This window comes from Salvelinus alpinus, chromosome 3 (genome assembly GCF_045679555.1).
Source record: "Salvelinus alpinus chromosome 3, SLU_Salpinus.1, whole genome shotgun sequence".
In the NCBI taxonomy this organism is placed as follows: domain Eukaryota; kingdom Metazoa; phylum Chordata; class Actinopteri; order Salmoniformes; family Salmonidae; genus Salvelinus; species Salvelinus alpinus.
The window spans coordinates 82909877-82935270 of NC_092088.1; the positions used below are offsets into that span (position 1 = coordinate 82909877).

Here is a 25394-nt window from a genome sequence, read left to right on the forward strand (position 1 = left end):
CCCCCCCAATATCTCCCATTCTACTTTAGATATCTCCTTAACCATACCCCGTATCATCCCATTACTATCCATCTCCCCAAAGCCATGCACTTATACCTGCACCATCTCTAACGTCGTCCCAAGGATCCAATTGATGGTGCATAGAGCCTGATAACTGTGCAACAAACTGGGACTTGATGTGGTTGGAAATGAGGTGGGAGAGGGAGCAAGCCTACTACATCTGTCTTAGATGGGACTTAGAAAAATGGCGATAATTGGCAATAAAAAATGTTTCTAGGACATTGACCATATTGGTTTTGGGAAGCACAATTGAATCTGAGTTTGGGCATATAAAGTTTATATGTGAAAACTATTTCTAAGATGCGTACTTTTAGATTTTCTGAACTCACTTCCTTGTTTATATCTCTTGCGCTGCTCGCGATTTGAAGTCCATAATGTAGGGGGAGGTTCTAAGGGTTATGCTAGATGGTGATGGACTGAGAGATTACCCAATTAAAACCAGCGGTTGTTTCGTCATCTCCTGCCATAGACTTCCAGTCAAGTCCCGTTCTGAGGTGCTGTGAAACGAGACAGTTTGACAGAGAGAGAGCTGGCTTGTGGACGAGATTACACCATCTGTAGTCTAAGATAATACTATAACTTCTTTGAAAACAGGAATGCTAACCATTTACTGTTTATATGGTTGTGTCCTACAGGAAGGCCACCATTTGAGGAGCCTCATCCTCCTCTACACCCCAAGATGTCTCCCATGCCCCCCCCGGCCCCTCAGGGCTTGGGTAGTGATCCCCACAAACCCTGCCCAGCAGGAGACATGTCCAAACAAATGGCTGCCACTTTCTCAGTACCCCAGAACCCCACACCGGGCAGCGCCACCCCCAGCACTGCCCCCCCTAGCCTGAGCAGTTATTCCACGGTATGTAGCTACTACTGCCCCTGGTGTCCTTCTAGAACTCTCCTAGAACTCTTCAAGAACTTGCCTTGAACTCTCCTAGAACTCTCCTAGAACTCTCCTTGAACTCTCCTTGAACTCTCCTTGAACTCTCCTTGAACTCTTCCAGAACTCTCCTGTCATCTATTGTCTTGTTCACCACGTCTTCTACCACAATCCTGTTTTACTAGCTTTTCTTCCACTTTTATGTATTGTGTGTGTGTGTGTGTGTGTGTGTGTGTGTGTGTGTGTGTGTGTGTGTGTGTGTGTGTGTGTGTGTGTGTGTGTGTGTGTGTGTGTGTGTGTGTTCGTGCCTGCGTAGCCTACGTGTGTGTGATCTTGCATGTGTGTCACGATGTGTGCATTTGTTTGTGCGTGTGTGCATGTGTCACGATGTGTATACTTGTTTGTGTGCGCGCGTGTGTTTGTGTGTGTGTTTAAAAATATATACATATTTCACCTTTATTTAACCAGGTAAGCTAGATGAGCACAAGTTCTCATTTACAACTGCGACCTGGCCAAGACAAAGCAAAGCAGTGCGACACAAACAACAACACAGTGTTACACATGGAATTAACAAGCATACAGTCAATAACACAATAGAAAAAAAGAAAATCTAGATACAGTGTGTGCAAATGGCATGAGGTGGTAAGGCAATAAATAGGCAATAGTAGCAAAGTAATTACAATTCAGCAGATTAACACTGGAGTGATAGATGAGCAGATGATGGTGTGTAAGTAGTGATTCTGGTGTGCAAAAGAGCAGCAAAGTAAATAAAAACAATATGGGGATGAGGTAGGTAGATTGGGTGGGCTATTTACAGATGGACTATGTACAGCTGCAGCGATCGGTTAGCTGCTCAGATAGCTGATGTTTAAAGTTAGTGAGGGAAATGTAAGTCTCTAGCTTCAACGATTTTTGCAATTCGTTCCAGTCACTGGCAGCAGAGAACTGGAAGGAAAGGCGGCCAAAGGAGGTGTTGGCTTTGGGGATGACCAGTGAGATATACCTGCTGGAGCACGTGCTACGGGTTTGTGTTGTTATCGTGACCAATGAGCTGAGATAAGGCGGAGCTTTACCTAGCATAGACTTATAGATGACCTGGAGCCAGTGGGTCTGGCAACGAATATGTAGCGAGGGCCAGCCGACTCGAGCATACAGGTCGCAGTGGTGGGTGGTATAAGGCGCTTTGGTAACAAAACGGATGGCACTGTGATCCAATTTGCTGAGTAGAGTATTGGAAGCTATTTTGTAGATGACATCGCCGAAGTCGAGGATCGGTAGGATAGTCAGTTTTACTAGGGTAAGTTTGGCGGCGTGAGTGAAGGAGGCTTTGTTGCGAAATAGAAAGCCGATTCTAGATTTGATTTTGGATTGGAGATTTTGATATGTTTGATATGAGTCTGGAAGGAGAGTTTACAGTCTAGCCAGACACCTAGGTATTTGTAGTTGTCCACGTATTCTAGGTCAGAACCGTCCAGAGAAGTGACGCTAGTCGGGCATGCGGGTGCGGGCAGTGAACGGTTGAAGAGCATGCATTTGGTTTTGCTAGCGTTTAAGAGCAGTTGGAGGCGACGGAAGGAGTGTTGTATGGCATTGAGGCTCGTTTGGAGGTTTGTTAACACAGTGTCCAAAGAAGGGCCAGATGTATACAGAATGGTGTGGTCTGTGTAGAGGTGGATCAGGGAATTACCCGCAGCAAGAGCGACATCGTTGATACATACAGAGAAAAGAGTCGGCCTGAGAATTGAACCCTGTGGCACCCCCATAGAGACTGCCCGAGGTCCGGACAACAGGCCCTCCGATTTGACACACAGAACTCTGTCTGCGCAGTAGTTGGTGAACCAGGCGAGGCAGTCATTTGAGAAACCAATGCTATTGAGTCTGCTGATAAGAATACGGTGATTGACAGAGTCGAAAGCCTTGGCCAGGTCTATGAGGACGGCTGCACAGTACTGACTTTTATCGATGGCGGTTATGATTTCGTCTAGTACCTTGAGCGTGGCTGAGGTGCACCCATGACCAGCTCGGAAACCGGATTACACAGGGGAGAAGGTATGGTGGGACTCGAAATGATCGGTGATCTGTTTATTTACTTGGCTTTCAAAGACTTTAGAAAGGCAGGGCAGGATGGATATAGGTCTGTAACAGTTTGGGTCTAGAGTATCCCTCCCTTTGAAAAGGGGGATGACCGCGGCAGGTTTCCAATCTTTAGGGATCTCGGACGATACGAAAGAGAGGTTGGACAGACTGGTAATAGGGGTTGCAACAATGGCGACGGATAATTTTAGAAAGAGTGGGTCCAGGTTTTGCAGCTCTTTCAGAACATCTGCGATCTGGATTTGGGTGAAGGAGAAGATGGGGAGGCTCGGGCAAGTAGCTGCGGGGGGTGCGGAGCTGTTGGCCGGGGTTGGGGTAACCAGGAGGAAAGCATGGCCAGCCGTAGAGAAATGCCTATTGAAATGTTCGATTATCATGGATTTATCGGTGGTCACCGTGTTGCCTAGCCTCAGTGCAGTGGGCAGCTGGGAGGAGGTGCTCTTGTTCTCTATGGACTTTACAGTGTCCCAAAACTTGTGTGTGTGTGTTACAGGAGGTTCGTGGCACCTTAATTGGGGAGGACAGGCTCGTGGTAATGGCTGGAGCGGAATCAGTGGAATGGTATCAAATACATCAAACACATGGTTTGATGCTATTCCATTTACTCCATTCCAGCCATTATTATGAGCCGTCCTCCCCTCGGCAGCCTCCACTGGTGTGTGTGTTATGGAGTGGGCATGGATCCTAGGTGCTTGCGACAGGGGGCAGAGTGTCGTGAGAATAGAGGGGTGGATGGTTGGAATAAGCACTGGTCACTTAGTTACTTAGGCCTCAAGGGAGCTTTTGTCCTGTCCTCTTTCTCTCTCTCAATCTCTCTCCCTCTCTCTGTCTCTCTCTCTCCCTCTCTCTCTCCTCTCTGTGGGTACAGCCCAGCAGCCCAGGGGATTACTACAATGAGAGAGAGAGTGACCTGAAGGTAGAGCTGACTGAGAAGCTCTTTGCTCTCGACACAGAGGGGCCCAAGAGCCCTGGGAGCACCCAGGTCAGTCTCACTGGCACTTCACAGACCCATTACTGAATCAGTGTGGATGAGGAAGGTTGACATTATACTAGATTGACATGTATTTAACACAATTGGTCATGGTTGCTTTCTTGGGGTTGTGTGATGTAATGTGATGTGACCCTCTCAGTCGGCCCTGAGTGATCTGGACCTGGAGACCCTGGCGCCCTACATCCCCATGGACGGAGAGGACTTCCAGCTCCATCCCATCATTCCTGAGGAGGTGCCTGGAGGCCCAGAGGGGGCCACTGGCCCACTGGGCCACCTCACCACACAGAATAGCTTCAGCAACATCGCCAGCCTCTTCCAAAACCTGAGATCCCCACAGTCTGACCACTACCAGCCCGCCAAGTGGGCACCAGGAGACAAGAGAGGCCCCAACCACAGCCAAATGAGCCCCATGGACTCCAGGCCTACTCTGCCATACACAGGCCCCACACAGATCCCCCCCTACCACGCCCCAGCCAGCACACGTCTGTCCTCCATGGGTGGACATCAGAACCTGCAATGGCCCCCAGATCCTCCGTTAAACTGTCTACTACAGGTGAACTCCATGGGCAGAAGCCACTCATGTCAGAACATGCCAGTCAACATGATGCACAAGCAGAGGTACTATAGAGGGCCTACCGTGTGTCTGTCCTACTGATTCAGTGTGTCTGTCCTACTGATTCTGTGTGTCCGTCCTACTGATTCAGTGTGTCCGTCCTACTGATTCAGTGTGTCTGTCCTTCTGATTCAGTGTGTCCGTCCTACTGATTCTGTGTGTCCGTGCTACTGATTCTGTGTGTCCGTCCTACTGATTCTGTGCGTCCGTCCTACTGATTCTGTGCGTCCGTCCTACTGATTCTGTGCGTCCGTCCTACTGATTCAGTGTGTCTGTCCTACTGATTCAGTGTGTCCGTCCTACTGAATCAGTCTGTCTGTCCTACTGATTATGTGTGTCTGTAGTACTGATTATGTGTGTCTGTCTTACTGATTCTGTGTGTCTGTCCTACTGATTCTGTGTGTCTGTCCTACTGATTCAGTGTGTCTGTCCTACTGATTCAGTGTGTCCGTCCTACTGATTCAGTGTGTCTGTCCTACTGATTCTGTGTGTCCGTCCTACTGAGTCTGTGTGTCCGTCCTACTGAGTCTGTGTGTCCGTCCTACTGATTCAGTGTGTCTGTCCTACTGATTCTGTGTGTCCGTCCTACTGAGTCTGTGTGTCCGTCCTACTGATTCTGTGTGTCCGTCCTACTGATTCTGTGTGTCCATCCTACTGATTCTGTGCGTCCGTCCTACTGATTCTGTGCGTCCGTCCTACTGATTCTGTGCGTCCGTCCTACTGATTCTGTGCGTCCGTCCTACTGATTCTGTGCGTCCGTCCTACTGATTCTGTGCGTCCGTCCTACTGATTCTGTGCGTCCGTCCTACTGATTCTGTGTGTCCGTCCTACTGATTCTGTGTGTCCGTCCTACTGATTCAGTGTGTCTGTCCTACTGATTCTGTGTGTCCGTCCTACTGATTCTGTGTGTCCGTCCTACTGATTCAGTGTGTCCGTCCTGCTGATTCTGTGTGTCCGTCCTACTGATTCTGTGTGTCTGTCCTACTGATTCAGTGTGTCTGTCCTACTGATTCAGTGTGTCTGTCCTACTGATTCAGTGTGTCTCTTCTACCGGTTTTTATTCAGTTGTGTTCTTGTACTGATGGTTGTTAGAGCTAGAGTAGTGTACAGCGATTGTAAGTAATGTGATTCTCTTTTGCAGGTCAATGGAGAACTTTGTCCAGGCCTACAGAGACATGAGTCCCACCAGAATCGCCATAGCCAACAACGTCAAGCGCTCCTTCACACAAATGGCAGTGGTACGTTTACCCTCTCACTGCTTTATGACCGTTGTTTATGATGTGTGTATCCAGGTTGATGTCATTGTTAAATGATCCACTAGAGTTATATTAGATGCGGAAACTGCAGACTGGTTTTGACTAAGTTCAAATCAAATCAATTCAAATGTATTATAAAGCCCTTCTTACATCAGCTGATGTTACAAAGTGCTGTACAGAAACCCAACCTAAAACCCCAAACAGCAAGCAATGCAGGTGTAGAAGCACGGTGGCTAGAAAAAACTCTCTAGAAATGACAGAACCTAGGAAGAAACCTAGAGAGGAACCAGGCTATGAGGGTGGCCAGTCCTCTTCTGGCTGTGCTGGGTGGAGATTATAACAGAACATGGCCAAGATGTTAAAATGTTCATAGATGACCAGCAGGGTCAAATAATAATAATCACAGTGGTTGTCGAGGGTGCAACAGGTCAGCACCTCAGGAGTAAATTTCAGTTGGCTTTTCATAGCCGATCATTCAGAGTATCTCTACCGCTCCTGATGTCGCTAGAGAGTTGAAAACAGCAGGTCTGGGACAGGTAGCACGTCAGGTGAACAGGTTAGGGTTCCATAGCCGCAGGCAGAACAGTTGAAACTGGAGCAGCAGCATGGCCAGGTGGACTGGGGACAGCATGGAGTCATCAAGCCAGGGAGTCCTGAGGCATGGTCCTAGGGCTCAGGTCCTCCGAGAGAGAGAAAGAAAGAGAGAAAGAGAGAATTAGAGAGAGCATACTTAAATTCACACAGGACACCGGATAAGACAGGAGAAATACTCCAGATATAACAGACTGACCCTAGCCCCCCGACACATAAACTACTGCAGCATAAATACTGGAGGCTGAGACAGGAGGGGTCGGGAGACACTGTGGCCCCGTCCGACGATACCCACGGACAGGGCCAAACAGGAAGGATATAACCCCACCCACTTTGCCAAAGCACAGCCCCCACACCACTAGAGGGATATCTCCAACCACCAACTTACCATCCTGAGACAAGGCCGAGTATAGCCCACAAAGATCTCCGACACGGCACAACCAAAGGGGGAGCGCCAACCCGGACAGGAAGATCACGCCAGTAACTCAACCCACTCAAGTGACGCACTCCTCCTAGGGACGGCATGGAAGAGCACCAGTAAGCCAGTGACTCAGCCCCTGTAATAGGATTAGAGGCAGAGAATCCCAGTGGAGAGAGGGGAACCGGCCAGGCAGAGACAGCAAGGGCGGTTCGTTGCTCCAGAGCCTTTCCGTTCACCTTCACACTCCTGGGCCAGACTACACTCAATCATATGACCCACTGAAGAGATGAGTCTTCAATAAAGACTTAAAGGTTGAGACCGAGTCTGCGTCTCTCACATGGGTAGGCAGACCATTCCATAAAAATGGAGCTCTATAGGAGAAAGCCCTGCCTCCAGCTGTTTGCTTAGAAATTCTAGGGACAGTAAGGAGGCCTGCGTCTTGTGGCCGTAGCGTACGTGTAGGTATGTACGGCAGGACCAAATCGGAAAGATAAGTAGAAGCAAAGCCATGTAATGCTTTGTAGGTTAGCAGTTAAACCTTGAAATCAGCCCTTGCCTTAACAGGAAGCCAGTGTAGGGAGGCTAGCACTGGAGTAATATGATACATTTTTTTGGTTCTAGTCAAGATTTTAGCAGCCATGTTTAGCACTAACTGAAGTTTATTTAGTGCTTTATCCGGGTAGCCGGAAAGTAGAGCATTGCAGTCGTCCAACCTAGATGCGACAAAAGCATAGACTACTTTTTCTGCATCATTTTTGGACAGAAAGTTTCTGAATTTTGCAATGTTACGTAGATGCGAAAAAGCAGTCCTTGAAACAGTCTTGATGTGTTCGTCAAAAGAGAGATCAGGGTCCAGAGTAACGCCGAAGACGACTGTACAACCATCAAGATTAATTGTCAGATTCAACAGAAAATCTCTTTGTTTCTTGGGACCTAGAACAAGCATCTCTGTTTTGTCTGAGTTTAACTTCTTATAGGCAGGTGGGACGGTAGCGTCCCACCTGGCCAACATCCGGTGAAATTGCAGAGCGCGAAATTCAAACTACAGTATTATAAATATTTAACTTTCATAAAATCACAAGTGTAATACATCAAAATAAAGCTTATCTTCTTGTTAATCCAGCCGCTGTGTCAGATTTCAAAAAGGCTTTACGGCGAAAGCAAACCATGCGATTATCTGAGGACATCGCCCCGCATACAAAAGCATGAAAAACATATTTCAATCAGGCAGGTGCGACACGAAAGTCAGAAATAGCGATATAAAAAATGTCTTACCTTTGATCTTCTTCTGTTGTGACTCCGAAAGTTCCCAGTTACATCACAAATGGTCATTTTATTCGATAATGTCCTTCTATATATCCATAAAAACTCAGTTTAGCTGGAGCGCTGCAGTCAATAATCCACCCAGTTTCCCTTCATCAAAATGCATACAAAATGAATCCCAAACCTTACTAATAAACTTTTCCAAACAAGTCAAACAACGTTTATAATCAAACCTTAGGTACCCTAATACGTAAATAAATGATCAAATTTAAGACGGAGAATCGTTATTGTCTTTACCGGAGAAAAATACCAAAGAACGCGTTCTCTTCCACGCGCTTGGAAACACTACAGCCAAAATGGGAGCCACCTAGAAAAACTACAATTTCTGGCTCATTTTTCCAAAAATCAGCCTGAAACTCTTTCTAAATACTGTTGACATCTAGTGGAATCCCTAGGAACTGCAATCTGGGAGGACTTATATATCTTTTGGGGGATGATTTGTCCTCTGGGTTTCGCCTGCCATATCAAATCAAACCAAATCGAATTTTATTTGTCACATACACATGGTTAGCAGATGTTAATGCGAGTGTAGCGAAATGCTTGTGCTTCTAGTTCCGACAATGCAGTAATAACCAACGAGTAATCTAACCTATCAATTCCACAACTACTACCTTATACACACAAGTGTAAAGGGATAAAGAATATGTACATAAAGATATATGAATGAGTGATGGTACAGAACGGCATAGGCAAGATGCACTAGATGGTATCGAGTACAGTATATACATATGAGATAAGTAATGTAGGGTATGTAAACATAAAAGTGGCATAGTTTAAAGTGGCTAGTGATACATGTATTACATAAAGATGGCAAGATGCAGTAGATGATATAGAGTACAGTATATACATATACATTATATTAAGTGGCATTGTTTAAAGTGGCTAGTGATACATTTTTGATCAATTTCCATCAATTTCCATTATTAAAGTAGGCTAGAGTTGAGTCAGTATGTTGGCAGCAGCCACTCAATGTTGGTGGTGGCTGTTTAACAGTTTGATGGCCTTGAGATAGAAGCTGTTTTTCAGTCTCTCAGTCCCTGCTTTGATGTACCTGTACTGACCTCGCCTTCTGGATGATAGCGGGGTGAACAGGCAGTGGCTCGGGTGGTTGTTGTCCTTGATGATCTTTATGGCCTTCCTGTGACATCGGGTGGTGTAGGTGTCCTGGAGGGCAGGTAGTTTTCCCCCAGTGATGCGTTGTGCAGACCTCACTACCCTCTGGAGAGCCTTACGGTTGTGGGCAGAGCAGTTGCCGTACCAGGCGGTGATACCGCCCGACAGGATGCTCTCGATTGTGCATCTGTAGAAGTTTGTGAGTGCTTTTGGTGACAAGCCGAATTTCTTCAGCCTCCTGAGGTTGAAGAGGCGCTGCTGCGCCTTCTTCACAACGCTGTCTGTGTGGGTGGACCAATTCAGTTTGTCCGTGATGTGTACGCCGAGGAACTTAAAACTTACTACCCTCTCCACTACTGTCCCGTCAATGTGGATAGGGGGGTGCTCCCTTTGCTGTTTCCTGAAGTCCACAATCATCTCCTTTGTTTTGTTGACGTTGAGTGTGAGGTTATTTTCCTGACACCACATTCCGAGGGCCCTCGCCTCCTCCCTGTAGGCCGTCTCATCGTTGTTGGTAATCAAGCCTACCACTGTAGTGTCGTCCGCAAACTTGATGATTGAGCTGGAGACGTGCATGGCCACGCAGTCGTGGGTGAACAGGGAGTACAGGAGAGGGCTCAGAACGCACCCTTGTGGGGCCACAGTGTTGAGGATCAGCGGGGTGGAGATGTTGTTACCTACCCTCACCACCTGGGGGGCGGCCCATCAGGAAGTCCAGTACCCAGTTGCACAGGGCTGGGTCGAGACCCATATCAGTTCTGTTATACTCACAGACATAATTTTAACAGTTTTAGAAACTTTAAAGTGTTTTCTATCCAAATCTACCAATTATATGCATATCCTAGCTTCTGGGCCTGAGTAACAGGCAGTTTACTTTCGGCACACTTTTCATCCGGATGTCAAAATACTGCCCCCTACCCAAGAGAGGTTAAAAGCCATCCACTTCCTTATGTCTGAAACACAGGCTTCCAGGGAGGGTATTTTGGGGCTTCACCATGTTTCATCGAAATGTACAGCTGTGTGTCATCCGCATAGCAGTGAAAGTTAACATTATGTTTCCGAATTACATCATCAAGAGGTAAAATATATAGTGAAAACAATAGTGGTCCTAAAACGGAACCTTGAGGAACACCGACATTTACAGTTGATTTGTCAGAGGACAAACCATCCACAGAGACAAACTGATATCTTTCCAACAGATTAGATCTAAACCAGGCCAGAACTTGTCCGTGTAGACCAATTTGGGTTTCCAATCTCTCCAAAAGAATGTGGTGATCAATGGTATCAAAAGCAGCACTAAGGTCTAGGAGCACGAGGGCAGATGCAGAGCCTCGGTCTGACATAATTAAAAGGTAATTTACCACCTTCACAAGTGCAGTCTCAGTGCTATGATGGGGTCTAAAACCAGACTGAAGTGTTTTGTATACATTGTCTTCAGGAAGGCAGTGAGCTGCTGCGTAACAGCTTTTTCAAAAAATGTTGAGAGGAATGGGAGATTCGATATAGGCCGATAGTTTTTTATAGGTTTGGCTTTTTCAAGAGAGGCTTTATTACTGCCACTTTTAGTGAGTTTGGTACACATCCGGTGGATAGAGAGACGTTTATTATGTTCAACATAGGAGGGCCAAGCACAGGAAGAAGCTCTTTCAGTAGTTTAGTTGGAATAGGGTCCAGTATGCAGCTTGAAGGTTAAGAAGGCCATGATTATTTTCATCACTGTGTCAAGAGATATAGTACTAAAACACTTGAGTGTATCCCTTGATCCTAGGTCCTGGCAGAGTTGTGCAGACTCAGAACAACTGAGCTTTGGAGGAATAGGCAGATTTAAAGAGGAGTCCATAATTTGCTTTCTAATGATCATGATCTTTTCCTCAAAGAAGTTCATGAATGTAACACTGCTGAAGTGAAAGCCATCCTCGCTTGGGGAATGCTGCTTTTTAGTTAGCTTCGCGACAACATCAAAAATACATTTTGGATTGTTCTTATTTTCCTCAATTAAGTTGGAAAAATAGGATGATCGAGCAGCAGTGAGGGCTCTTCGATACTGCACGGTACTGTCTTTCCAAGCTAGTCGGAAGACTTCCAGTTTGGTGTAGCGCCATTTCCGTTCCAATTTCCTGGAAGTTTGCTTCAGAGCTCGGGTATTTTCTGTATACCAGGGAGCTAGTTTCTTATGATAAATGCTTTTTGTTTTTAGGGGCGCTGTGATAATGTTGCGTTAGGAGGTAGGTGAAGGAGTAAGGCGCAGGAAAGCAGAGAGGTCTGAGAAGCGTACTTTAATTGGCAAGTCCACCAACACAGGTATGGCACAATCAAAAAAGGTACAACGCACTCGACAACAGAGAACCCGTAAAAACGCACGGAGGAACAAACAAAGTTCCGACAATAACACACTCTTATGAATCCGTGAAAACAAAAAATGGCATAACCTCACCAAGCACATCACAATGAAAGAATAATCCCACACAAACCTAGGCAGGCAACAGGGTAAATATATACACACAGAAATTAAGGCAATCGAAACCAGGTGTGAAAAGAACCAAAGACAAAATAAACCGAAAAGGAAAAAGGGATCTATGATGGCTAGTAGACCGGCGACGCCGACCGCCGAGCGCCGCCCGAACAGGGAGAGGAACTACCTTTGGTGGAAGTCGTGACAGATGCGACTGCATCTAGAGTATTGCGCAAGGTTAAATTGAGTTCCTCAGGTGGTTAACTGATTTTTGTACTCTGGCGTCCTTGGGTAGGCGGATGGAGTCTGGACAGGCATCTAGGAGTCTTTGGGTTGTCCGAGAATTTATAGCACAACTTTTGATGATCCTTGGTTGGGGTCTGAGCAGATTATTTGTTGCGATTGCAAATGTAATAAAATGGTGGTCCGATTGTCCAGGATTATGAGGAAAAACATTAAGATCCACAACATTTATTCCACGGGACAAAACTAGGTTCAGAGTATGACTGTGGCAGTGAGTAGGTCTGGCGACATGTTGAACAAAACCCACTGAGACGATGATGGCTCCGAAAGCCTTTTGGAGTGGGTCTGTGGACTTTTCCATGTGAATATTAAAGTCACCAAAAATTAAAATATTATCTGCCATGACTACAAGGTCCGATAGGAATTCAGAGAACTTAGTGAGGAACGCTTTATATGGCGATTGAGTAGGCTGCATAGATTTCATGACTAGAAGCTCAAAAGACGAAAACGTCTGTCAGGACCCGGTTACGAACTCGGGTCTCCGGTGTGAGAAACAGTCACTTAGTAAACTGAGCCACTAATAGTCGGCAGAACCCAGAAGATGAGGCAGACACAGCAGTACTTGAGATGGTGATTTAATAAAGAAAAAAGGAAAAGATCTTCAGGCAAAAATATAAATTCACAACGTCAAAAATTTATATCCTCCAAGACACAAGGAAAATCCACAAAGTGGTAAGAACAGCAGGGAAAAACAAACCTCAAAAGAATAATCAAAAATAAACAAGAACAAAACCAGAGTACCTCAAGAAAATCCAACTGGAGAAACAAATGTTCACAGCATGGCTGGGGCTGGGTGCTAACATACAAACACAGAGCAAAGAACTGAGGAACACTAAGGGTTTAAATACACTCAAGGGAAATGAGGCACAGGTGCAAATAATAACTGGAACAAGGGAAAAAACAAAAGGGTCAAAAAAGCACAATGGGGGCATCTAGTGACCAAAACCTGAACAATCCTGGTCAAATCCTGACAACATCTGGGTTTGTTTTTTATTGAAATTTGATATCATAGATGCACGGGGGATATGGTCACTCGTGTAACCAGGAGGTGTTAAGCCATGTTTCAGTCAGGCCAATCACATCAAGATTATGATCAGTGATGAGTTCATTGACTATAACTGCCTTGGAAGTGAGGTATCTAACATTAAGTAGCCCTATTTTGAGATGCGAGGTATCACAATCTCTTTTAATAATGTCAGGAATGGAGGATGTCTTTATTCCAGTGAGATTGCTAAGGCGAACACCGCCATGTTTAGTTTTGCCCAACCTAGGTCGTGGCACAGACACGGTCTCAATGGGGATAGCTGAGCTGACTACACTGACTGTGCTAGTGGCAGACTCCACTATCCTGGCCTGCACCTTATCTCATTGTGGAGCTAGGGGAGTTAGAGCCCTGTCTATGTTCGTAGATAAGATGAGAGCACCCCTCCAGCTAGGATGTAGTCAGTCACTCCTCAACAGGCCAGGCTTGGTTGTTGACTGTAATGTGTGTCTGTGTTTGTATTTGTGTTTGTCAGGGTGACTCCACCCTCAGTACGCCTTCAAAGATGATGAGGAAAGAAAGCTATGCCATCATGGACAGATCTCTCAGCACCAGCTCACTGGAAGGTACAGTATGGTGGCCCACATGGGACATGCAGTGCACAAACAAAAATACCAAATATCGCTTAAAGTAAAAGAACAGAAGAGAAAATAGAGCGATATCTTAATCTCTCTTCCTCTTTCTTTTACAGTTAAAGGTATGTGCATACCTGGGGGTGTTGACAAGTGTCTCAGTCCCCTTCAGCAGCACAGGAAGTCCCAGTATCCAGGATGTGTAAATGGTACATCCAGAAAATCCTTCCCCAAACAGTGTTGCAACTACAAAGAATACCGTATGCTGCCCTCCTCCAAAACAGAGGGTAAGTTTAGCTTGTTCATTTCAATTTTTATGTTACCCTCATGTGTCGTATGTCGTTAAAAAAAGATTGACTGATTAAACCAATAACAACCAGTTGGACAGGCTGTGAACAGGCAAGGAAAATGCATTAATGATAAAACATGTTGAAATCTATTTTTAGACAGGAACGCAATTCATTTGGACAAATGATATCCTTTGTTCTGTAATCGCAGTCCTTTTCCATGACTTGGTGCCAGTCAATGAACTGTCCTCCTCAGATGGTTGATTGGCAGTTGGCCCAAAGCCATTTCCTCCCTACTAACGTGCTGACTCCATGTTTGTTGAGTGTGTAGGGGTTGACAGCACTTTTTGTGCAAAGTTACAGGCGCACAAATATCATACCCCCTCAAAACGTATAACCTCCCCTGTTATTGTAATGGTGAGAGGTTAGCATGTGTTGAGGGTATGATATTTGTGTGTCTGTAACTTTCCCACTCATCATTATTCACGATTCATTCAGGATTATCCGTAATTATGGTAGCATCCACATTAATGTGGACGTGTTTAGAAACATATTCAATAACTATTTACAATAAAAGTGACTCCAAAATGACTTACTTACTCCCTACTAACGGACTGACTTTGTTGTGTGTGTAGGGGTTGCCAGTCGGCTGTTGGGCCCATCCATTGAGACCTATTGTCTGCCAGAGCTCACCCGCTACGACTGTGAGGTCAACGTCCCTCTCCAAGGCAACCTGCACCTGCTGCAGGGCAGTGACCTGCTGAGGGCCCTGGACCAGGCCACCTAGACCCAGCCCTACACCCCCTACTCCCCTACCCTACCCTGGACCAGGCCACCTAGACCCAGCCCTATACACCCTACTCCACTACCGTACCCTGGACCAGGCTACCTAGACCCAGCCCTACACCCCCTACTCCCCTACCGTACCCTGGACCAGGCCACCTAGACCCAGCCCTACACCCCCTACTCCACTACCCTACCCTGGACCAGGATACCTAGACCCAGCCCTACACCCCCTACTCCCCTACCGTACCCTGGACCAGGCCACCTAGACCCAGCCCTATACACCCTACTCCACTACCCTACCCTGGACCAGGCTACCTAGACCCAGCCCTACACCCCCTACTCCCCTACCGTACCCTGGACCAGGCCACCTAGACCCAGCCCTACACCCCCTACTCCACTACCCTACCCTGGACCAGGATACCTAGACCCAGCCCTACACCCCCTACTCCCCTACCGTACCCTGGACCAGGCCACCTAGACCCAGCCCTATACACCCTACTCCACTACCCTACCCTGGACCAGGCCACCTAGACCCAGCCCTATACACCCTACTCCACTACCCTACCCTGGACCAGGCCACCTAGACCTAGCCCTACACCCCCTACCCCCCTACCCTACCCTGGACCAGGCCACCTAGACCCAGCCCTACACCCCCTACTCCACTACCCTACCCTGGACCAGGCTACCTAGACCCAGACCTATACCCCCTCCCAACTTTACCCTCCCCTACCCTACCTAGATATATCCATCTTCAACCCCACCTCTACCCACCCTCACCCTCCAATAGCCTTAGCCAATACACTTTAGACCTCTCTACAACCCTGACTGAGGCCTCAGCCAAGCCCCCACCCCTGCCCCAAAGACCTAGCACATTCAACATACAGTTGAAGACGGAAGTTTACATACAATTAGGTTGGAGTCATTAAAACTAGTTTTTTAACCACTCCACAAATTTCTTGTTAACAAACTATAGTTTTACCAAGTCGGTTAGGACATCTACTTTGTGCATGACGCAAGTAATTTTTCCAAAAATTGTTTACAGACACATTATTTCACTTATAATTAACTGTATAAAAATTCCAGTGGGTCAGAAGTTTACATACACTAAGTTGACTGTGCCTTTAAACAGCTTGGAAAGTTCCAGAAAATGATGTCATGGCTTTAGAAGCTTCTGATAGGCTAATTGACATCATTTGAGTCAATTGGAAGTGTACCTGTGGATGTATTTCAAGGCCTACCTTCAAACTCAGTGCCTCTTTGCTTGACATCATGGGTAAATCTAACGAAATCAGCCAAGACCTAAGAAAAAACAATTGAAGACCTCCACAAGTCTGGTTCATCCTTGGGAGCAATTTCCAAACGCCTGAAGGTACCACGTTCATCTATACAAAAAATAGTACGCAAGTATAAACACCATGGGACCACGCAGCCGTCATACCGCTCAGGAAGGAGACGCTTTCTGTCTCCTAGAGATGAACATACTTTGGTGCGAAAAGTGCAAATCAATCCCAGAACAACAGCAAAGGACCTTTTTAAAACAGCAAAGGACCGTAAAACGAGTCCTATATTGACATAACCTGAAAGGCCGCTCAGCAAGGAAGAAGCCACTGCTCCAAAACCGCCATAAAAAAAGCCAGACTACGGTTTGCAACTGCACATGTGGACAAAGATCGTACTTTTTGGAGAAATGTCTTCTGGTCTGATGAAACAAAAATAAAACTGTTTGGTCATAATGACCATCGTTATGTTTGGAGGAAAAAGGGGGATGCTTGCAAGCCAAAGAACACCATCCCAACCCTGAAGCACAGGGGTGGCAGCATCATGTTGTGTGGGTGCTTTGCTGCAGGAGGGACTGGTGCACTTCACAAAATAGATGGCATCATGAGGGAGGAAAAGTATGTGGATATATTGAAGCAACATCTCAAGACATCAGTCAGGAAGTTAAAGCTTGGTCACAAATGGGTCTTCCAAATGGACAATGACCCCAAGCATACTTGCAAAATGGCTTAAGGACAACAAAGTCAAGGTATTGGAGTGGCCATCACAAAGCCCTGACCTCAATACTATAAAAAAATGTGTGGGCAGAACTGAAAAAGCATGTGCGAGCAAGGAGGCCTACAAACCTGACTCAGTTACACCAGCTCTGTCAGGAGGAATGGGCCAAAATTCACCCAACTTATTGTGGAAGGCTTGTGGAAGGCTACCCGAAACGTTTGACCCAAGAAAAAAAAACATTTGTAAAGCAAAACTACCAAATACTAATTGAGTGTATGTAAACTTCTGACCCACTGGGAATGTGATGAAATAAATAAAAGCTGAAAGAAATAATTCTCTCTACTATTATTCTGACATTTCACATTGGTGATCCTAACTAACCTAAGACATGGAATTTCTACTAGGATTAAATGTCAGGAATTGTGAAAAACTGAGTTTAAATGTATTTGGCAAAGGTGTATGTAAACTTCCGACTTCAACTGTAGTACTACTCCTCCACACCTCACCCCGCCCGACCATACCAAGCCCCATACGACCCTGTTCCATCGGCTAATCCTCCTCTTCATCCATCCACCCTACTGCCTCTATGTATCATTAGAAAAACATGTGTTTTCTATTTTTGTCATCTTTATCATCATAAAGTGTATACCACAGGAGGCTGGGGAGGGGAGGACAGGTCATAATAATGGCTGGAATGGAAATCATGTAATGGTATTAAAACACATAGAAACCATGTGTTTGATGTGTCTGATAATTCCATTCCAGCCATTACTTACCATTCTCCCCAATTAAGGTGCCACCAGCCTCCTGTGTTATATACACATCATTTTTAGTTCTGAGTCTATTTCTGTTTAATTGATCTCAAGGTCTATGTTGTTCCCCCAGTTGTGTGATCTGTAGCAGGGGGATGTCATACTTTTCCTCTTTCACCATCTCTCCCCCTCTGTCTGTCTGTGTTTGTCTCCCCCTCTGTCTGTCTGTGTTTGTCTCCCCCTCTGTCTGTCTGTGTTTGTCTCCCCCTCTGTCTGTCTTTCTCTCTCCCCCTCTGTATGTCTGGCTGTCTGTCTCTCTCCCCCTCTGTCTGTCTGTCTGTCTCTCTCCCCCTATGTCTGTCTGTCTGTCTGTCTGTCTCCCCCTCTGTCTGTCTGTCTGTCTGTCTGTCTGTCTGTCTGTCTCCCCCTCTGTCTCCCCCTCTGTCTGTCTGTCTGTCTGTCTGTCTGTCTGTCTGTCTGTCTGTCTGTCTGTCTGTCTGTCTGTCTGTCTGTCTGTCTGTCCATATGGCGCTGTTACAGACAAATTAACAAACACAACCGTCTAAAATCTAGATGGTACATTATCTACTGTAAGCATGATATCTGGGGTTTTCCTTCCTTTTCCCTTACTGTCTACCTTCCTTCAATCCCATTGACCTAGTCTGTCTCTCACTGCCTTTGACTGGTGTCTGTTTGCATGTTTTTCACTGGATAGTTACAGTGCTTGTCAGGCCATGAAGTTGATTGGTCAAATCAGAGCATGCCTTTACATTGGGAAAATAGTTCTACTTTTGGTGCCTTTGTTATGGCATTAGAGGTCATATCAGGATTAGGGAGACTTTGGCCTTGATCACAAGAGGCTGGTGAGAGGAGGACAGTGCATAATAATGACTGGAATGAAGCTATTGAAATGGTCAATACCATTCCAGCCATTACTATGTGTCCGTCCTCCCCAATTAAGGTGCCACCAGCCGCCTGTGGTCTAGATTCAATCATATCAAACGTTAACTGGCTATAGCTGACACCCGCATAAATCACCTGCAAATTTTATTGGTCACATAAACATATTTAGCAGATGTTATTGCGGGTGTATCGAAATACCTGTGTTCCTAGCTCCAACATTGCAGTAGTATCTAACAATTCACAACAATACACACAAATACTAAAGTAAAAGAATGGAATTAAGAAATTTATAAATATTAGGACGAGCAATGTCGGAGTGGCATTGACTAAAATACAGCGGAATATAATACAGTATATACATATGAAATGAGTAAAGCAGTCTTTAAACATGATTCAAGTAGCCAGTGATTCCATGTCTATGTATATAGTGCAGCAGCCTGTAAGGTGCAGGGATGAGTAACCGGGTGGTAGCTGATGCTTTGGCGGTGTCGGAGGGTTAACTGCGTTGGAGCTGTCAAAACAGAGTGGCTGCTGGTCATTGTCAGGAAGACCCACCCGTCCCACTCCCGTTAGAAGTTCAGAAGAATAAAGTGTATTATATATAGAAATAATGATGCTGAAATTATGAGGGTTTCTATCATCCTATTGGTGTAGATTACATCTCACATTCCAGTGTTAGAACTTGTAAACAAAGCTGCAAGGGATTTCTCTTAATGTGACTCCATGCAGCCAATGGCAACGTCCGCTTTAGGTATAATGCCAGGAGCTGCGTGTGGATTTGATAGCTCTAATGCAGTTCCACCTCCAAAATCACCAGAACAACTGCTATGCGGGTGTCGGCTAGCACAGATCTGATAGAATTTAGCCCTTAGTTTAAGAGATGAGGCTATTGACATTCAGGCAGTTTTTTTGAATTCCTGCTCTTTCTTCCTGTCCCTTTCTCTTTTTTAAAGGTATTTGTCTTTGTGCGCTAACCCCTTTAACATTTGACTTTAGCTTTGTACACACATATACAGTAGATTTAAAGACATAAGCTCGAAAGTTTCTACTATAATGTCAAGATAGTGTTTTAGTACTTTGTCTTATCTGCCCAGTAGATACAGATTGTATTCCTGTGTTTTAGATGTTACTCCATAGTGCTGGTGTCTTTTTTTGTACAAGTATAATTCATTTTTTGGCAGGCCAGTAGTGATCTGTTATTGCGCTTTAAAAAAAAATATGAAAGATACACAGTACCAGTCAAAAGTTTGGACTCCCCTACTCATTCAAGGGTTTTTCTGTATTTTTATTATTTTCCACATTGTAGAATAACATGAAGCAGGTTGAGAGAATGCCAAGAGTGTGCAAAGCTGTCATCAAGGCAAAGGACGGCTACAAGAATCTAAAATCTATTTTGATTTGTTTAACACTTTTTTGGTTATTACATGATTCCATATGTGTTTCACAGTTTTAATTTTTATTCTACAATGTAGAAAATAGTTTTTTTTAAACTTGAATGAGTAGGTGTGTCCAAACTTTTGACAGGTACTGTATAATTTTGAATATTGTAAACAAATGAAATTGACACAAAGTAATCTCTTTCAACAGTATCTAAATGGGTGATGATGCTTTATGTATAGAACCATCATTTGTAGAGGAATCTTTATATGTTTATTGGATCCACTTTTATTAACACTGTATTTTGATGTTGTTGTTTATTTTTCTTGCTGACATTGTCTTTAAAGGTGATTTATAGCTCCAACAGGATTGGGATAGTGACACATTTGTTGTTGTTTTAGCTCTGTAATCCAGCACTTTGGATTTGATATAATATATAATATAATGAGGTCAAAGTGCAGACTGTCAGCTTCAATTTGAGGGTATTTTGATCCATATTGGGTGAACCGTTTAGGAATTACAGCACTAATTGTGCAAAGTTACAGATGCACAAATATCATACCCCCTCCAAAATTATAACCTCCCCTTTTATTGTAATGTGAGAGGTTAGCATGTCTTTGGGGTATGATATTTGTGCATCTGGAACTTTCCCACTAATCATTATTCACAATTAATTCAGGACTATTCATAATCATGGTAGCATCCACATTAATGTAGACATGTTTAGAAACATATTCTATAATTATTTACAATAAAAGTGACTCCAAAATTACACAGTACATTATTTAGCATTCATTTCTATTGCGCACAAAATACTCTGAAACACAACCAAAATAAACAGCAAATGCATCCAACAAGTTTGTAGAGTCACAAGCTTGATGTAATCAATGCATGCTAGGAATATGGGACCAAATATTTAACTTTTGACTACTTTAATACTGCCCTACCAAGTAAAAAGGTAGTAACTGCTCATAGCGTGGAACTGAGAAAAATGGCTTTATTTACCTTGGTTTCACAGTAACTTTGTGCAGTAACTGCTAACATGACCCCCATTTTCCCCAAAACACAATACAATAGAGGCAGGATACTTGTCCACATGATTAAGCATGCATTTTATGTAGCAAAAATTACATTAACTCTTTGCTTGGTAGGGCAGCATACACATAAGTGAATTTGTCCCAAAACTTTTGGTCAACTAAAATGGGGGGGACTATGTTCAAAAAGTGCTGTAATTCCTAAACGGTTCACCCGATATGGATGAAATACCCTCAAATTAAGCTGACAGTCTGCACTTTGACATCATAGTCATTGTATTATTTTCAAATCCAAAGTGCTGGAGTACAGAGACAGAATAACAACAACAAATCCACTGTCCCAATACTTTGAGCTCACTGTAATTTGCCTTAACATTGCCTTAAGGTTGTCTCAATGTTGACTCAGCCCAGTGTTATGCCCTTCAAATGCACAGATAACACAGACGTCCAATAAAAACCACACTATGCAAATCCTGCTGTTTAGCTTGGAGAGCCCCAGCTTCAGATCCGGTATGTTGACTATATGGAATTAGTCCAGTGTAGACCTCCCCTAGTTGTGATAACGAGATATGTTTTGAGGAGACAATTGTAGAAGGATAAAGAATCTGATTCAGTACGTCGACCTACAGATGTGGTCAAATATATTGGCACCCTTGCACTTTACAAGGGAGTGCAATGGAGCAGAATGTTGAATGGCTATTTTTACCCTGTAGGCACCTGCAACTTACCACAGGTTAAATAAATTACACAGTAATCGAGAATCATTGCCTCCAACCAAATTATACTGAACAAAAATGTCAAATCAAAGATTTTACTGAGGTACAGTTCATTTAGGAAATCAGTCAATTGAAATAAATGAATTAGGCCCTAATCTATTTATTTCACATGACTGGGAATATAGATATGCATATGTTGATCACAGGTACCTTTTTTTTTTTTAAGTAGGGTGTGGATCAGAAAACCAGTCAGTATCTTGCCTCATGCAGCGTGACACACATCCTTTTCAAAGTTGAATCAGGCTGTTGGTTGTGGCCTGTGGAATGTTGTCCCACTCCTCTTCAGTGGCTGTGTGAAGTTGTTGAATATTGGCAGTAACTGGAACATGCTGTCGTACACATCAATCCAGAGCATCCCAAACATGCTCAATAGGTGACATGTCTGGTGACTATGCAGGCCATGGAAGAACTGGGACATTTTCAGCTTACAGGAATTGTGTACAGATCCTTGTGAAATGGGGCTGTGCTTTATCATGCTGAAACAAGAGGTGATGGCAACGGATGAATGGCACGACCATCGTTCTCAGGATTTAATGTGGGTTTGGGTAGTTCAATAATAAGAGGCTGTAATGTGGTGCAGAGGGTGTTAATCAGTGAGGGGGATATGTCTATCCTACATCGGTCCAACATAATTTCATTGAAATGAGGTGGAAACAATGTTGATTCAACCAGTGTGCCCTCAGTGTGTGAAAACTTTAACAACCAACCGTCAATATCAAATACTCAGGCACTTCCCTTGACCGCTTGGTAGCACATGTTTTGTCAATACCAGTGGAGGCTGCTGAGGGGAGGACGGATCATAATAATGGCTGGAATGGAGTGGCTGGAATGGCATAAAACACATGGAAATCATTGGTTTGATGTTTTTGATACATTTCCACATATTCCGCTCTAGCCATTACCACGTGCCCGCCTTCACCAATTAAGGTGCCACCAACCTCCTGTGGTCGATACACAAATCTCAAAATCAAAACGATTGAACCTCAGATGATTTCTGTGTTAGACTCAGTAATAGTTACATGTAGAGCAATGGGTGGCAGATACCTGTTGAAACCTTTTGGGACCTGTTGGAACAAATGGTGATAGAGCTATGAGACAGAGACAGAAGTGAGACGGAGAGCTGAGGGAGAGATAGAGAGGGACTGTGGTGCTGAACTGTGACTGACAGATAGAGAGGGACTGTGGTGCTGAACTGTGACTGACAGATAGAGAGGGACTGTGGTGCTGAACTGTGACTGACAGATAGAGAGGGACTGTGGTGCTGAACTGTGACTGACAGATAGAGAGGGACTGTGGTGCTGAACTGTGACTGACAGATAGAGAGGGACTGTGGTGCTGAACTGTGACTGACAGATAGAGAGGGACAGTGGTGCTGAACTGTGACTGACAGATAGAGAGGGACTGTGGTGCTGAACTGTGACTGACAGATAGAGAGGGACTGTGGTGCTGAACTGTGACTGACAGATAGAGAGGGACTGTGGTGCTGAACTGTGACTGACAGATAGAGAGGGACTGTGGTGCTGAACTGTGACTGACAGATAGAGAGGGACTGTGGTGCTGAACTGTGACTGACAGATAGAGAGGGACTGTGGTGCTGAACTGTGACTGACAGATAGAGAGGGACTGTGGTGCTGAACTGTGACTGACAGATAGAGAGGGACTGTGGTGCTGAACTGTGACTGACAGATAGAGAGGGACTGTGGTGCTAAACTGTGACTGATGCACTTATCTCTCCACGCTACTTCACACAGTATTCAGCTCATCGCTTTCTCTCCCTCCCTCTCGGTCATCCTCTCTCTCTTTCCCTCCCACGTTCAATTTTAGGATCAGCCCTGTCCAGTTTAGCTATCCTGTCAACCTTAGAACATTTTAGACAAAACATTGTTTCCACTGTTAATGGAAATATAGACGCCGTGAGTTCCTCCAAAGACATGAGAAAATAAGCTCCTTGTTGTCGTTGAGCCAAAGTGAATGGAATGTGGAACGTTTCCTTAAATTAGCCATGTTCCAGATAAATAAACACAAGGATGAAATAATGGGTGGTATAATTTCATATATTTATTTATTCTCTGGGAATGAGGAGGAGGAGTACACACGAGTTACCATGTGTGTGACAGATAGTTAGATCAGACCACTCCGTTAGCTGAAACATTTCTGGTGTTGGTCCCTATATGCACAGATATGCAGTATTTAAGTATTTAGGTAAAAGCAAGACAAATTCCATGCCTTGCAATTGTGATTTTACACTTATTTGAGTTAAAATCTCTTGTTATTACTTGAATTTTAAGCGATAGAAAAACCAAAGCAAGATAAAGATAAAGTTCTCCACCTTGCAGGCCATGCTTCCGTTCCGGACGGAGATGAGGCAAGGCTGAGATGTCAGATAGAACTGCAGATGTGATTTGGCCTAAATTGAGTTCCGGTATGTGAGAAGAGTTGGCAAGAGGGAAGTCACAAAATAACTGCAGAAACAAGGCGTAGCACCAGTCCTAGCTGTAGCTACTGTGACACTTGAAGGGCCCAAAAACAAAATTTAGCAATATGAATAATTGAACAATCTCAGTTCTCATCCTCTTTAAAGGCAATATCAGCATTCTAGGCTACTAAATACAATGAGCGTTGTGCTTTCTGCTTTTATCCATTACATTTTTGAATGTCTTACAGTTATTTTAGATGATCCTATGATTTATATAGAATTCATTATATTGTTATTATTTTTGTTATTACTGTATAGGGAATTTAACCCAATAAGATGTATTTCTGCACTGATTTCTTATTAAAGTGTACTGATCTGCCATTTGTGATGTGATACGTGTTCTCTTCCCTGTATCAACACTTCCTATACTTCCTTCAAAACACATTTACAATACCATATGAGCTATACCTAATGCATAATAATGCACAACATCTTAAATTGGAATGACAAAATTCTAAAATATAATGCCTATTCACATAAGACAGGAACTTCATAAAGACTGAAAACACTTTCTCTTCTATATGGAATGTACACTGAGTGTACAAAACATTAGCAATACCTTCCTAATATTGAGTTGAATCCCCTTTTTGCCTCAGAACAGCCTCAATTCGTCGGGGCATGGATTCTTCAAGATGTCGAAAGCGTTCCACAGGGATGCTGGCCCATGTTGACTCCAATGCTTCCCACAGTCGTGTCAAGTTTTACATTTTTTATTTAACCTTTATTTAACTAGGCAAGTCTGTTAAGAACAAATTCTTATTTACAATGACAGCCTAGGAACAGTGTGTTAACTGCCTTGTTCAGGGGCAGGACGACATATTTTTACCTTGTCAGCTCGGGGATTCGATCTAGAAACCTTTCGGTTACTGGCCCAACACTCTAACAAGGTTGGCTGGATGTCCTTTGGAATGGAGGACCATTCTTGATACACACGGGAAAATGTTAAGCATGAAAACCCCAGCAGCGTTGCAGTTCTTGACACACTAAAATTGGTGCACCTGGCACCTACTACCACAGGCTATTAAATAGCTATGTTTTATCTATCTTTATATATAAATAGCTATGTGTTATCTATATTCATAATTAAATAGCTGCGTCTTATCTGTCTTCATATTTAAATAGCTCTTTTTTTTTTATCTATCTTCATATTTTTCACATGTTGTTAGTTATGCTTTCTGCTGTGGCAGGGTTAGCATGAGTTGGACAACACTGACAAGTGCTTGTTGTGGCAGGGTTAATGTGAGTTGGTCAACTCAGATGTCCTAGCGGTGTCTGAATCCTGGCTTAGGAAGGCCAACAAAAT

The 25394-nt window shown here is 44.3% G+C and overlaps 1 protein-coding gene across 2 annotated transcripts in view; it reads left to right on the top strand.

Moving 5' to 3' along the window:
- Positions 1-24412, top strand: part of LOC139571453 (endothelial PAS domain-containing protein 1-like) — a 118767-nt gene extending 94355 nt beyond the window's left edge. For both annotated transcript variants that reach the window (XM_071394339.1, XM_071394340.1), the window contains exons 10-16: positions 696-913; positions 3897-4010; positions 4159-4637; positions 5774-5870; positions 13609-13699; positions 13825-13992; positions 14628-24412. In XM_071394339.1, the coding sequence (XP_071250440.1) occupies positions 696-913; positions 3897-4010; positions 4159-4637; positions 5774-5870; positions 13609-13699; positions 13825-13992; positions 14628-14779 (1319 nt within the window). In that variant the 3' untranslated portion in view covers positions 14780-24412. The remainder of the gene's footprint in view (positions 1-695; positions 914-3896; positions 4011-4158; positions 4638-5773; positions 5871-13608; positions 13700-13824; positions 13993-14627) is intronic.
- Positions 24413-25394: the final 982 nt, after the last annotated feature.